Here is a 13,988-nt window from a genome sequence, read left to right on the forward strand (position 1 = left end):
AAGATTGAGAGCGAATGGTTAATGTCATTGAAGAAAACTGAAGCTTTGCTAGAATATTTAGCCAAGCTAATGTTCCACCTCAGGTCACTATGGCTCAGATAACTTAAAAATAGTCAGTTATGATATGGAATATAATCTGGACCACATATTGCACTTATCACATACTAAATTACATTTTAATTTTCACTCCATTAAAAGTACACTTCTGTTGAATGATTTCTTTTTTGTTTCTTTTTATGAACTTACCATTGTTTCTCTGTTCAGATCCTACATTCAGGACTGATTTTTGGGAGTGGTAAAACCAGAACTTCCTGTTTTGTGATGTCACTGATTACATCACTGAGTACAACCAACAACCAAATGAAAGGTATGCTGTTTAAAGAATTATTTATTTTGTTCAAAAAACAATTTGAGCTTCCCTTTATGTTTAGTATATGTCGGAAACCATTTTGTTGTGTAAGTGAGTTTGTAGATTGAATTAATAGTTGTATTTCTATTGTTTGGTTTAATCCATTCTTTAATGACAACTGTCAGACGGATTATTGCGAGACAAGAATCAGTTATTTCCTTTATTAAGAAAATTGTCAGAAAATGAAGATGTCTACGAATAAAATCCACCAAGAAACTCAAATGTCTGTCAATGATATTTTCCGACCGTCATCTTTGATACATGTTTACATTACAAAAGGGAAGCATCAAAATCTAAGGATCTTAAAAGTTAATGTAAACAATCATTTAAAACTGATCTGCCTACAGTACATGTACACAAAGATTGGCTGATATGATGTCCTATTGGAAAAAGTGAGAATCACTTACAAGTAAAATTTCAAGAAATGTCTTACTTTTTTTAAAAATAAGTTTCAAAATCTTTGACCATGCTGTGATGCACAACTCTTAAGATTGCTGTATTTTGTTGTTGCTGAACTCTTATTGCAGCATAGTGGATCACAGTAGAGAAGATATTTACATTAAAAATGTCTTAATCGGCTGCATTTCATTCAAAATAACTTTTTTTAGGGAAATGTAAACACTGGAATGTATTTAGTGCAGGTGAATACAGATAAAAGTAAAGAACATAGCAGTTATACTCACAGATTAAATAATTCTGCTTTTTTCCCCTCAAGATGAAGTCAAATAACCTGATTCCTACAGTGAGGCAGAAGCCATGTAAGCATATTCGTAGCCCAGTGGTCCACTAAGGATTAATCCTGCTTCCCACTATTGAGTATTCCTGACATGCAGCTTGTCAGTTTGAGATAAACTGGACTCTCCTAAAATCTTGTATGAGTTTTCACACTGCCAGCTTCCTGTGAGACATCCCTCTTAGCGAACCAGACACTCTGTGAAGGCAACAAGGACCTCATGGACATGTCTGACAGGAAGCAGCAAGAGCAGACGGAGATGGACTCAGAGTAAAGTCATTGTCTTTGGCGTTGGCAGGTTGACCTCTTATCAAAACACATCTGCAGCTAAAAATCACCATGTCCCTAAAGTTGATTCATAGCGGGCTCCTCTGCTCTTACCAATGAAGCAGAACAAAGTGGGAGAGAATGCATGACTTGACATCTATTTAGCAGGCCTGGGCCGCTTGCTTCGTCTCACCCTCGCCTCTCCTGCTTGGCTTCCCAAGCCTGACCCAAATATGACGTACCCGAGTGAACCAGAGCAGCAGCCGGGAAAGTGACAGCTCTCTCTCCAGCAAACTCCTCTGATTTTTTTCTGTTTTTTATTCCTTTTCCTTTCTGTAGATTAGAAAAACTCAGCTGATACGCACACAGCCATTCTTGAAGAAATTATTTTTTGATGAACTTTGATTTTTCTTCTGTGCCTTCATTCAGTAAATGTTCTCATCTACTCTCGATAAAGTGAGCTTAAGCTGATGGTGACACTATTGTATTTCCTTAAAGTGTTCACTTTATCTTAATACTGAGGCCTTACTTTGTCTGCTGATATGGAAAAAAGAAAAAAAAAAGTCCTTTCCAAATAAGGTCCATAACTCTTTCCTCATAATCTAAAAGCTGTAAGATCACACTATTGAGTTACCCTTTTCATCTAAAAATCCTCAGACAGCCTTCTACCCAGAACTACAAGCTTAAAGGCTTTACAGTTCAGGTCAGGTTACATTATTGTGGACTTTGTTTGATTTTTATTTAATTATTTTTCCTGTATTCAACCAGATAATACCCCATTGAGATCTAGAACAAAGCGTCTGGTCTCTATTTTCAAGAGGACCTGGCCAGAAAATTGCAACACGACAACATGGTTACACAAAAGTAAACTAGATTAAAACATATGCATAATTTTAAAACAAATTACAAATCAGTTCAAAAATAGTCTTGCTTGAAATCAAAAGTGTGCAACTCTGTAAATATCCCTGTGAAGTACTTTTAATTGTAGTATAACGAGGCAGAGTACAAGTACTGTGCCCACTATGATTTCTTGAAGTGTAATTAATTTGATCCAATCTTTATCACCAAATCAAACCCCAAGAGAACAAAAAACAAATTCCATATTGTCAAAAATGAAGGGAAGTGGGGAAAAACAAACACGCATTTGAGCTCAAACTCCTCCTGTCTGTCGAGCACGGTGGTGGAGTGGTGGTGATTTGGGTTTATTTGCAGCTTCAGCTTGAACCATGAAACCCTTGAAATATCTGAGATCTTCATGACCCAAATCTGGGCCATGCAGGCAATGACTCATTGTTGTATAAAGGAGAGTGAGCCAACATCCCTACAAAATGATGTGAAAGACTGCTAACAAAACAAATATGAAAGTTATTGTTACTTTTTAAAATGAAAATTATGTTGAAATCTATTTGTGTTATAACCTGATAACGTGTAATTATTATTGTTACGTAATTATACATATGACCCCTGAAGTAACAGAGTGTGTAGTTTGATGGTAGTCTGAATGCCCTTGAGAAGTTTCCAAACTCTGTACTGACAAGAGAAACACACCAAAAACTGCATGTGGGTCACAACAGGGGGTCCAGGAGCCTGGATAGCAGCTGATTATGTATTCTCTTTTGAAGGCAGAAAACATTTCCAACTGGAGTTTTCAAATACAGGATTATTATGAGGACTGAGTAATTGTCCACTTCTCTATTGCCAGAATTTGAATATGGTAAATGGACTGAACTTGTATAGCAATTTGGGGTTAAGCCCAGGGGCATTGAAACATGAGCTTTTACTGATATTTGTCACACAATGGTGATGGAGGATGCAGTAATGAGTATGTTCAGATATTGTGTTTACAAAAATTAAGAAGAACTGAAAGAGCTGCAGATCTGAAAATTAAGGTAAACTTTGACTTGTTTTATTTCATCTCTTTGTTTAATTATGTTTTCTGTTCAAAGCAGGAAGAAGAGTAAACCTCTCAGACTGCACAGGTGCAAAACACCTATGCAGTTTAAGTATAGTAAGATATACTGTACACTGATATTGTACAGTATATTTTATCATCAATGATGTTCACTGCCTTGCAAAATCTCATGTATATACTACTAACACTTCTTCCATAATACTCCTGCAAGAAACAGTGCACTGCTGCAATGGGAAGCTGAGTTTTTCATTTCTCCCAGTAAAGGAATATGAGTGGACAGATAAAGCTGCCCTGTCTGTAATAAATTCACATTTTGCTCCTGAGGATGTCTGCATGTGAAGGTTATTGCTGAAGTGACAGGGTGACAGTAACTTTTTCTCTGTCTTTGAAGTGACAGTGACTTTTTTTGGCCATTGTATTTTCTTTCAAGAATACTGTGTGTAAATTTAACTTTAGAAAACAAACAAACAAACAAACAGCTCTCCTGATATAGGCATGTATATATTTGCTTTGAGTGTTTTTATTGTTGTTTTTTGTACATTTGCACATGTTATCTTTTTCAGAGCCTTCAGAAAGACCCCAGACATGTGGATCCATTTCTGGGGACCCACCATGTATTTTAGGGTTGTTATGTGTATTCACAGAGCTACAGCTGCAAGCACTGAATTAAAATGCTGTATTGTCGGTCTTTTTGTGTTTTAAAATGGAGCTTGATCGTTAAATCTGATGCGGCAGCAGTGGCTTAAATGCAAGACAAACCTTTCTAATGACAACATCAGTGTGTTTCCTCAACGAACAAGATGAGATGCCTCTGACTTTATGATGAAAAAATGACTCAAAGATCAATTTTTGTCCAGGGAAGGATTAAGCAATCTATATCAACAGAGCATAGAGGAAATACATGTAGTTTCCTGACTAAAAGATTGTTTTTTTTCTCAGACTAAAATTCAAATATGATTTATTTTGCAACATTTTTGACAGTAGTTTAGAAATTAATCTATTATTAAATTAAGATAAGTGATCAATGTCTGATTTCCTCTTCCAGCTTCAGTCATAAATGGATGTGGACATTTCCTTGCTTAGTTATTTAAATACGAAAAGGTCACTTATGCCACAACTAAATGGACATGGCAATGAAAGCAGACGAAATGAAGCACAATTTTACTGAATGTGACATTTTGATGTGACACACAGACCATGTTTTGAGTCATTCAATCCTGCGTGGAAATGATCGGGACAGAGACACAGATGGTATGCGATAATGTTGCCAGTTTGCTTGAACAGCTTCTGAAAGCCAAAAGTAGTGCATGACACCGCCATCATCTGTTGCCAGAATGAAACTAAATGATCGCTTGATGCCTTTTCTCTTCTTGATGTCTAATTTTCACCTAATCGCCACAAAATTCAGCTTTGTGCATAGCCTTTGCACATGACTGCAATTATTCTAAACTTCAGATTTCAATATGTTTAGCAAGATAACTGGTAAAGTCACAAAATAAGACAAAAGAAATCCTCTGTTTCATCTCCTGGCCCTACGTCTACATGTTTTTGCATTGGGGTCGACAGTTTCCCAATCCTTTCTATGTTTTAAAGGAAGGACAAAGCAGAAGAGGTGGGAAACACAAAGATGCTGTTCAAATATGTTCTTTGGTTGCATAGAAAATTGTGAAATGTCTATATTTAGCATAGCATTGTACATCATAAAATGGCATGTTTATTAATAAAAAACTAAAACAGTAGCTAATATGTGCAACTGTGTATTCTGATAGATATTAATGGTTTGACACTCATGGCCCACAGAGAAATGTACACTGTGAATCTCTCCACTCAGCCATTGTTTTTACCCACTTAATCAGTAAACGTTTGTCGATGCAGCTGGCGCTCATTTCCAACAGTCCTAAGCAGCAGGGTTAACCTGGGATAGGTCATCCAACTATCACTAGACAACACAGAGACGTACAATAGAGACAACCACAAACAGACACACTTAAACCTACAGTAATTTAGCGTAACCAGTGAAACTAAAATGTGTATTTTAATTTTAGTTGGAAAAATTGAGATACAGCAGAGGCAACTGGCATGAAACTTTCAGAAAGACTTGGCTCTCATTTAAAGAATACGTCAAACATTAAAAGTGACAGAAGTCCAGAGCTTACCAGTTCAACCTGCACCTGATTTGTCATTATGAAGTGTTATCTATTGCTGATGGTGTAAGTTATTATGTACATATGCTGATAGTATGTTTTATTGAGTGTAGAAAACATTGGTATGAATATCATTTGCTTCTGTTGTTTAGCTTTTTTGTGTCTTTATTCCATATATCATTGAGCCTTAAGTGTTTTGGGATGTGCTGTGAGTTTTTGTATGCACAGCACATGCGTGTGTGAGTGTGAAAATACACACATAAAGTATGAAAAAACTTTAAATGCATTGTTCAACTTATAAGCAGACGTTTAATAAAATTACAAGACAGGGAAAATAAACCCTGTAGAAGCATTTATGTATTTCTTTATTTATACTTTATGTATAAATAAAGAAAGAGGCAAAGACAGTTGGAGATCAGCTATTCACCTGTCAAAGCCTTCTTAGCTCTGTGCTGTGGCGACGCGTTGCCTCTGGCTTTATGTTGGAGGCAAGTAAGAAAATGTGTCCTTAAGCTTCACTCTGCGATCACAGTACGACATGTCGCCATGTGACAGCTGGAAACCGCAGCACTGGAACCATTTACATCACTTTCTGCCATGCAGATGCTGCTACAGTATCACTGGACTAAGAATAATGTACAAATGTACAGTCAGTTCATCAAAAGACTGTTCTTTCCTAAAATAGATAGACTATGCTATGCTTGCACCTCAAGCAGGTTTTTATGTAAAATTCAGTTTTTATATACAATCTTCTTTCATAATCTTTTTCTTTGTGTGGTTGTTTATTGGTCATTTTAATTTGAACTTCATCAGACGCCAATATGAACAGTCTGTAAAACCAGAAGTGATCTGCACATACAGAATGCAGTTTACAGAAGTAAACAGATAATGTGAATGCCAGCTGGAATCTATCAGTTTTGAAATTGATACATTTATGACTGATTATGGGTTTAGAAGATGACCTAGCAACAATTTTAATAACAACTGAATTGAAGTGACTGAAGAATATTCTAAGCGTTGGAGCTTGTCAGTCAAGCTCCAAGGCTATTCATTCCCATTTTGCCGCAAACAAACCAACAGAAGCACTGAGTCGTGTTCAGACACACAGGACTATCTGATAAATCCAGCTCTTCTAATTTCAGCATGTTGATGCAGCGCTGCTACACATGACTCCAGAAAAAAACAGGACCAAAACTGCGACAAGATGCACAGTGACATAAAGGCTACTTGCATTGGCACAGAATTTTATTGAAGCTGAAGGTTTTTATCTGCCAAGGAATTTTTACTTCTCTTTACAAATTTGGCAGTTCAGTTTTGTGGTTCATGGTTGGTTGTGGAAAAACTTTAAGCACATATTTAATATTTTCAGAAATAGTTGTGATTTGTGGTTTGACTAGCTTACAGTCTTGATAACATCTCCTTCACACAAGCAGTTATATTTTCTTGATTTATGCCTTTGTAGGTTTGTCTTTTAGCAGCTAAAAATGCATCACTTATTCAACCGATAATGATTAATTTTTTTTAATGAACTTCAAGGCTTTGGGAAATATTTTCATATTTGTCAAAATGTCAAACTTACGTTACAACCATAATGATTTATTGGTATCTTTTCATTAGACACACAGGATATAAATGTGAGGTGTTGAGATATCGACACCATCTGAATTGTAAATTTAGGCCTCTGTGGGGGATCTTCAAAGTCTCTGATGGTAATCTCCCCAGATGTTCCTGCTGTTCAGGAAATCTCTAATTAGAAACATTTTCACCAGAAGGCAGAAAGATATTACAAAAATGTCTCACGACTCACTTTAGTTCTAAATTTCTGCACTAAGAGAGTCGCCCTCTCCAACAGAGATGCTTCATTGTGTCGCCATCTTACACTGTATTCTACTTTGCTCAAGGACACTTCAGCCCAACAGATGTTTGCTGTCCAGAGGCTCGAGCTGCAACCTTCCAGTTGGAGGACACTCTCTGTTATCACTTTTGCAGTATGCTGCTGTGTGACATGGCCTGGTCACCCCTGTGTGCTGCAAACTACCTGTGGGCTCATGCAGATTACTCTCTGGCTCAGGCTTTTATTCTGCTTTTTTCCAGTGAAGATAAACCTTTAAGAGAGGGCAGGCTCTGCTGAATTCAAGGTCAGAACCCTGCCAAAATAAAATAACCAAAATAAGAAAGAAAAAAAAAAAACACGATCTTATCTGCTTTTCTCAAAATTTTCAGGAAATTTTAGCTTTTAAAATATTGCATTTATTGTGTAATTGAATCCACTAAAAACATATTAATTGGCTTTTGACAGCAATAATCAGCAGAAAGAATCACACTGTTTTAAATTTGTTGAGCAACATGCATACAATACACAAACAATGTGACTGGTAAGGAGTCAAGACAGATGGAAAACAGGATAAAAATCATGAATAATAAGGAAATTGCGATGTAGCTTATTACCATATTTGTATCTGAAACTCAAAATTAGAGGAGATTCAGGATCCTATTATTCTAAAGAACCTGATGTTCTGCCTTGCAGACAGATACAACATTCTTGTTTTCAGGCACTGTAGAAAAATGTCTCTACAAGCTATTTTCTTCCAGTATTTTATTCAAAGAACACAAAGTACTAGAGCAAAAAAAAAAAACAAAAAAACATCTCCATTATTTTTTTTTTATCATTATTATCAATCTGAAGCAGCTCATTACTACTTGGAATGTCCATCTGTTTATGTGCCTGAATGTAATTCATAATTTTGTTGAAATCAACAGCAACCTCTTGTTCCAGGAATGGACCAGTATGCTAATAAAGACATATGGATTTACTTTTTAAAGAGCTGAACTCAAGGTACCCAACAGACACACCATTCTGGTATAATTTTGAGGAAATTTATTGTATTCATTTTTTTGGCAAAATTCTTACTTAATATTCTTCTTATCAAAAGCTTCTTATTCACAGCCACTCATGCAATTGTTGAAATATCTTTTCGATATCTCAACACTTTTCAGCAGAGCTGAAGTATGGTGGATGACAGATGGCTTCAGCTCTTTACAGAAACTCTTGTCCTTATGTCAGTTCATAAAATAAGTTTCTCGTTGATGTCTGAAACCAAAGCAGTTTTGCCACAATGACTTGGCTTTCTGTGCTGCACAAGAAGTGTGTTAAACTCTTTATCTGAAAACAAGGGTCTGAACCCAAACGCTAGCCTGTGTTTTGAGGAAATGGACGACATCTGCAGCTGCTGTGCACAAGTAAACTCGAGGAACACTAAACAATAAACAGAATTTAAAACACAGCATTGTTACTTAGTGTGACGTGGGTGTTCATGGTGGGAATTTGTTGCTTCTCTGGTATTATTAACTCCTACGAGTTTGCACACAGTTTAATAAAACAGTTACTCAACTAAACAATACGTGCTGCAAATACTGAGAATGACAAACGAAACATGACAGAACTCACCACTGGCTTAACTGGGTACAAATTTAATCAAACAGCTAACTTGAACTGTCCGAATTTGATCATCTAGTGACATGAAGTGGCAATTTTCACCAGTGATGTAAAAGTGAAATCAGAGACAGCAGTTAAAGAAGTTGTTAAAATGAAAGCTGTAATTTCTATGAATAGTATAGTGAGAAATGTCTGCAGATCTTTTCTGGTGTCAGATTCTCCACTGATGTCATGAGGGATGAACAGAGAAAAGCTGCTTAGATTTATCTGTTTTCATACAGTGTTATGCACTGTGCTAGTTTTGGAAATCATGGCAGGTGTTTAACAATCTGAGTCTACTTCATCTATAACTACATCCAGACAGCTGAACTATAATAATTGCAAAGATGCTAAAGAGTTAGAAATTAGTGACTTATAATTTTGGTTTAAAATATAATTTCAGAATTGTTTTTTTGGGGATGTTCTCTAACACATACACTGTAGTGTTGCTGAAGCTGCTAAAGTGAATGATTGTGGCAGAAGTCTGGAGAAAATGTATGGAAGACTGATTTTATGTATTCTTATTTTAAAGGAGAAACTGGAGCTTCAGTTGGTATGAACCGGTCAGGGTTGTGCAAAAACCGATTCTCAGAAATTGACCAAAACGTCAGAACCACTGCATCTCCAGTTTAAATTGTTAAAGAACATTTTTTAAAGATTGCTTCAAGAAGTCACAAGAAAATCCATTTTCATAACTGCAGATGGGGTTTTGTTTGACTTCATTTCACAAATCAAGTTAGGGAGACAGAAAAGAGGAGGAAGAGACCTAAATAAATCGTCTTGGCCTGCATGTAAAACATTTTTGTTGACATCAAACTTTGACCTGCTGTTGTTGTATTAACTTTCCAGACCAGTCAGGTTTTCTTGCTCTAATCTGCTCTGCATCCTCAGAACCAGAACCAAACATGGAGAAGCAACATTCAGATTATATATTCCTCAAAACCAAAACAAACTTCCAGAAAACTGCAACCCACCTGTTAAGAGTTTCTGTTGAATCATAATAAACTGAACATTGAACAACATAATTGGATTTGACAAAATGTGATGTTTAGTGCTTGTTTCATAACTGATGACTGTATGATGCTTTTATGACGTAAAATGCTTTGATCTGTCTTCTTTCTGAAACATTCTATGCAAATAAAATTGACTTTGTGCTGGTCTGTTTCATAAAATCACAATAAATTACACACTGGATTGTGGTTAGAACATAAAATAGATGTAAAAGTTCAATGTTGATTAATGCAGCTGAATGTTGTCATTAAAAATAATCAAAACATCAGAATGATGGAGATTTCTCAGATGAGGTGTTTTTTCCTCCTTCTTTTTTGACATTCATATGCTAACCGTTGATGTTTAATTTAATTAAGTTCACCATGAGAACATTTTGTGAATTACAAAGGTAGAACCATGAATGACTAAAACTTCAATGATCACAGATCTGGCTCCTGCTGCGGATTTGGCCAGCTGCACCCTGAAAGCTGGTGGCAAACTGGAAACTAAGGGGCCAACAACATATGGCGCACAGGCTTATAGGATTACTCATTTAACAAGGTGACTTGGAGAGCTACTAATCTTCAACATGTTCTAAAGGAGTATGGAGTCTGTGTGGGGCGCAGGGGAGCTGCCTTTTTTGAGGATCCCATACCCAATTAAACACAAACCTCCTTTAAGTCGTCCTTTCTGAAATGCAGAGGTTGGCGCAGTGAGGCTTTCTGGGTACAGCTCTTTACACTCGTAAAAATGCCAAGCAGACCGACCGCAGAGCATCAGATTCTGACAACATGTAGGTGCACTAATTGTAATCATCTTGACACAAAGTGCGCCGCAGGCATAAACACCACCTCCAAAGTGCGCTGCTGTGCGCACAGAACGAGACGCGCGCCGCCTAGATGGACGCCACGCGCGCACACACCAGCTGCAGATCAGAAAGTGCACTTATGTTCACGCAGATCAGTAATAAAAACAGCACTGAGGATAAAAACCCGTTTTATTAAACATTTGGGGATTTGGCGCTGGAAAATGACGCAAATCGTTGAGCTTTCCAGAAATGTAAGGGGCTCGATTATCTCCCATGTTCTGTCGTTAAATCAACTATCTCAATAAAAGAAGTAACCGCAAGTTCACATAGCGCTTTAGGTTACTTTAAATGTTAAAGTTCTGCCAGTTGAAGCTGATTTTCCGGCAGCCCACGGGGTTAAAATGCTCACTGAGACCGGACGACGGTGGCTTACCGTGGGGGAAAGCGTTGGGTTGCACCGCATGCAGGAAAGCGTGCACCAAGTGGAAGAGGATCCCTATGGGTCCGGGTTCGTAATGAGCCAATGTCTCGTAAACTCCCGCAGGCACATAACCAAAATCCAACTTTCCCGGAGGTGGTAGTCTCCGCGGCTCTGTCTCCTGCTGGAGTTCACCGGACGCCCACAGCACCGACAGCAGCAGTAGTGTCCCAGACTTCCACATCGTGTCCAAGCCAAACCCCGATCTTTCCTCAAACTGGTTCAAGATACTAAACTGGACGGTGGCGTTTCTTAAAGCCAGAGGAATTGATTCGAGATCAATCTTAAAGCGCTCCAGTGGATGGACTGCAGCTCTTCAAGTACTGCTGCCCACGGAGCGACTCGTTCTGAGCATCCTACCCCGCTGTGCGGGGATCCCTGTCGGATGCACACCGGCTGATCTTTCCTCTACCGTGTCCGGTAGTGGATGCGCTCAGCCCCTAAGAGATGTGCGCGCCTGTCGCTTCGACTTCAGCATCTGCGCGTAAAAGAGAAGCTCTGCGTCACGGGAACGGGCGGGGTCGTGCGCAGCCATCCAGACAGTGCAGAGGATAATCCAGAGAGAAGCGCTCCTCCTGTCGGGAAAAGGAGGCTGGAAGAAGGGAGTGCTAGTACCAACGAGATGTAATTAAATCTACCTTTAAGTCACTTTCCATCAAATTTATTTCCCAAAGCTTAGAACTATGGATTACGGTCAGAGCCGGCCCCAGGGATAAGCAAACTGAGAAACTGCCTGAGCCCACCTACGACAGGGGGCCTCAGACAGCACTATGGTTGACATTAGCACTGTATTGAATCTCAGTGTTGATCATAATGTCCCGCCTTTCCGCGGTTCAGAATTCAGTGACTCACCTATTCATGGATTTTTCTATAAAACATAACTCCAAATTTTTGTGGTAAATCTGTTTTTTCATAGCTATTTTTCAATAGAGTATTTTTAAAATATTCAAAAGAAAATCTATTTTAGAAAGTTGTAATATTTAGGCACAATGCTAAGCTATTGGCTGGTGTTTGTAAAGCAGCATTGTGTTGATTGGCTAAAGAAGAAGCAAGGCTGTAGATTTAAGCTTCTGAGGTAAATGGTAAGTAGCACTACCTCATTTATTCTCAGGTAGTGCTAAGATGGTTTCCACTGTAAATTTCATACAAACAAGAAGTTATAAGTGTTTTTAAATTGGGTCTTGAGTATTTGCAGGTTTTGGCCATTTGTGGATTATGAGGGAAACAGAGACGACAGCAGGATCTTAAAAAATGAGTTACATTGTATAATCATTTATGATCAAAATGATTTTCAGTCGCTCAAATTTTTTAAGACAGAATACTCAACGTAATTGTACCAGTCAATTACAAATTACCAATCATTGAAGAGGAACATGTGCACTATTTTATTAGAATAATCTTTAATATTAACATTATTATTATTCGATTACAGTTTAATACATTTCCTCTTATGATGTTTATGTGTTATGGACACTTCCAGATTGACATTTTTATTTCCTAATACTGGGTTTTGACTTCATTCATCTGGAATGCATTGTGTTCACATGTCATTTATACCAGGTCCTCAATTTTTCTTTTCCATCCATCTAACAGATGCTACTGTCGCCATGGTGATACCTGGCTTACTGGTATGATTGCTGATGCTATGTTTAGGTGAACATTTTTCAGTACAATAAGATCTTTGTTCTGACTGTGGAGAAAATCAAGCCTCAACCCTGGCTTAGAAAAGTTTCATAGTCGACTGCGATCATATTTCTTTACAGATAAAAGGTCATTAAACCTGCAGAATGGTTTCACTGTACTGGTAAATGATGTTTTAGACCCTGGGTTGGAACAGATGACTTTTGGATTCAAGTTAGTGTTTCTGTCTGGTTTGACTAAAAATGCCTTGAATGAACAATATTTTAACATCTTTCCTGATTATTTTCTTCCGACTTCCGTTTTAAAGTTCTTTTTCCACCCATTAAGACCACTGCTGCTGCACTGGAATGTATCTAAATAACCTACAACTACACCTGCCGCCCTACAGGAAGCTGTAACAGGGCTGCAGCTTGCCTCAGCTCTCGGCAGTGTAAGGAGCTTAACCATCTAAGAATGTCTGGTGCAGATTTACTCTGCCTGACCTCCGCTTCCCAACAGACAGTATGCGGGTAAAGATGAGGTCATCATCCTAATGGGAAGTCAAAAATATAAACCAATGTTCCAACTTTGTGAGCCTCAGTCCTTTTGTTTTTTAAATCTGGTTTTCCAAACGATGATTCTGTCAACATCTCCAGAAGTATAAGAATCAGAGTCAGATTTTAAACTATCATTTAGCTTTTAGAGTGATTTGATATGCAGCTGTATTGCTGAAACACCTTGACTATGCTTTCCCCTCCCCTACTATTTCTCAATGTATGTTTGTGTTTTTAAAGTGTTTCATTGAACTTTTGACATATCTTCCTTCCCCCCAACCCAGTTCTTGTTTCCTTTAGCTAAAGCCATAGTTTGCACTCCAAATATGCATTCATCAAGTCATCTTTTATACCTGTTTGTCCTTTACAAAAGTACCATGCTTTTTAGTCAGATTTTATTCTGATAATCCCCTACTTAAGTTGGCAATGTTTACTTACTAGACAGAGTAAAAACTGCATGATCCTGGTCACTGAGTGAAATGTGCTATACCCATTATAGTTCATGTGCAATCAGGTGTTTCTCATGATTATTAAAGCTGTTTCAACACCACATCACAGAAGGCTTCTGTTGTATGTATGCAATCTCACCAGAGGAAAA

General features: G+C 37.8%; 1 protein-coding gene across 11 annotated transcripts in view; it reads right to left on the reverse strand.

Annotated features, from left to right (window-relative positions):
* Nucleotides 1-11,461, reverse strand: part of LOC129360296 (prominin-1-A-like) — a 60,111-nt gene extending 48,650 nt beyond the window's left edge. For all 11 annotated transcript variants that reach the window (XR_008606009.1, XR_008606012.1, XR_008606011.1 and 8 more), the window contains exon 1: nt 11,172-11,461. Coding sequence is in view for 4 of the 11 variants with exons in the window: in XM_055030413.1 (XP_054886388.1) it covers nt 11,172-11,400 (229 nt within the window). In the remaining 7 variants the exon portion in view is untranslated. The remainder of the gene's footprint in view (nt 1-11,171) is intronic.
* Nucleotides 11,462-13,988: the final 2,527 nt, after the last annotated feature.

This window comes from Poeciliopsis prolifica, unplaced genomic scaffold (genome assembly GCF_027474105.1).
Source record: "Poeciliopsis prolifica strain line A6 unplaced genomic scaffold, Auburn_PproV2 SCAFFOLD006, whole genome shotgun sequence".
NCBI classification, from domain to species: domain Eukaryota; kingdom Metazoa; phylum Chordata; class Actinopteri; order Cyprinodontiformes; family Poeciliidae; genus Poeciliopsis; species Poeciliopsis prolifica.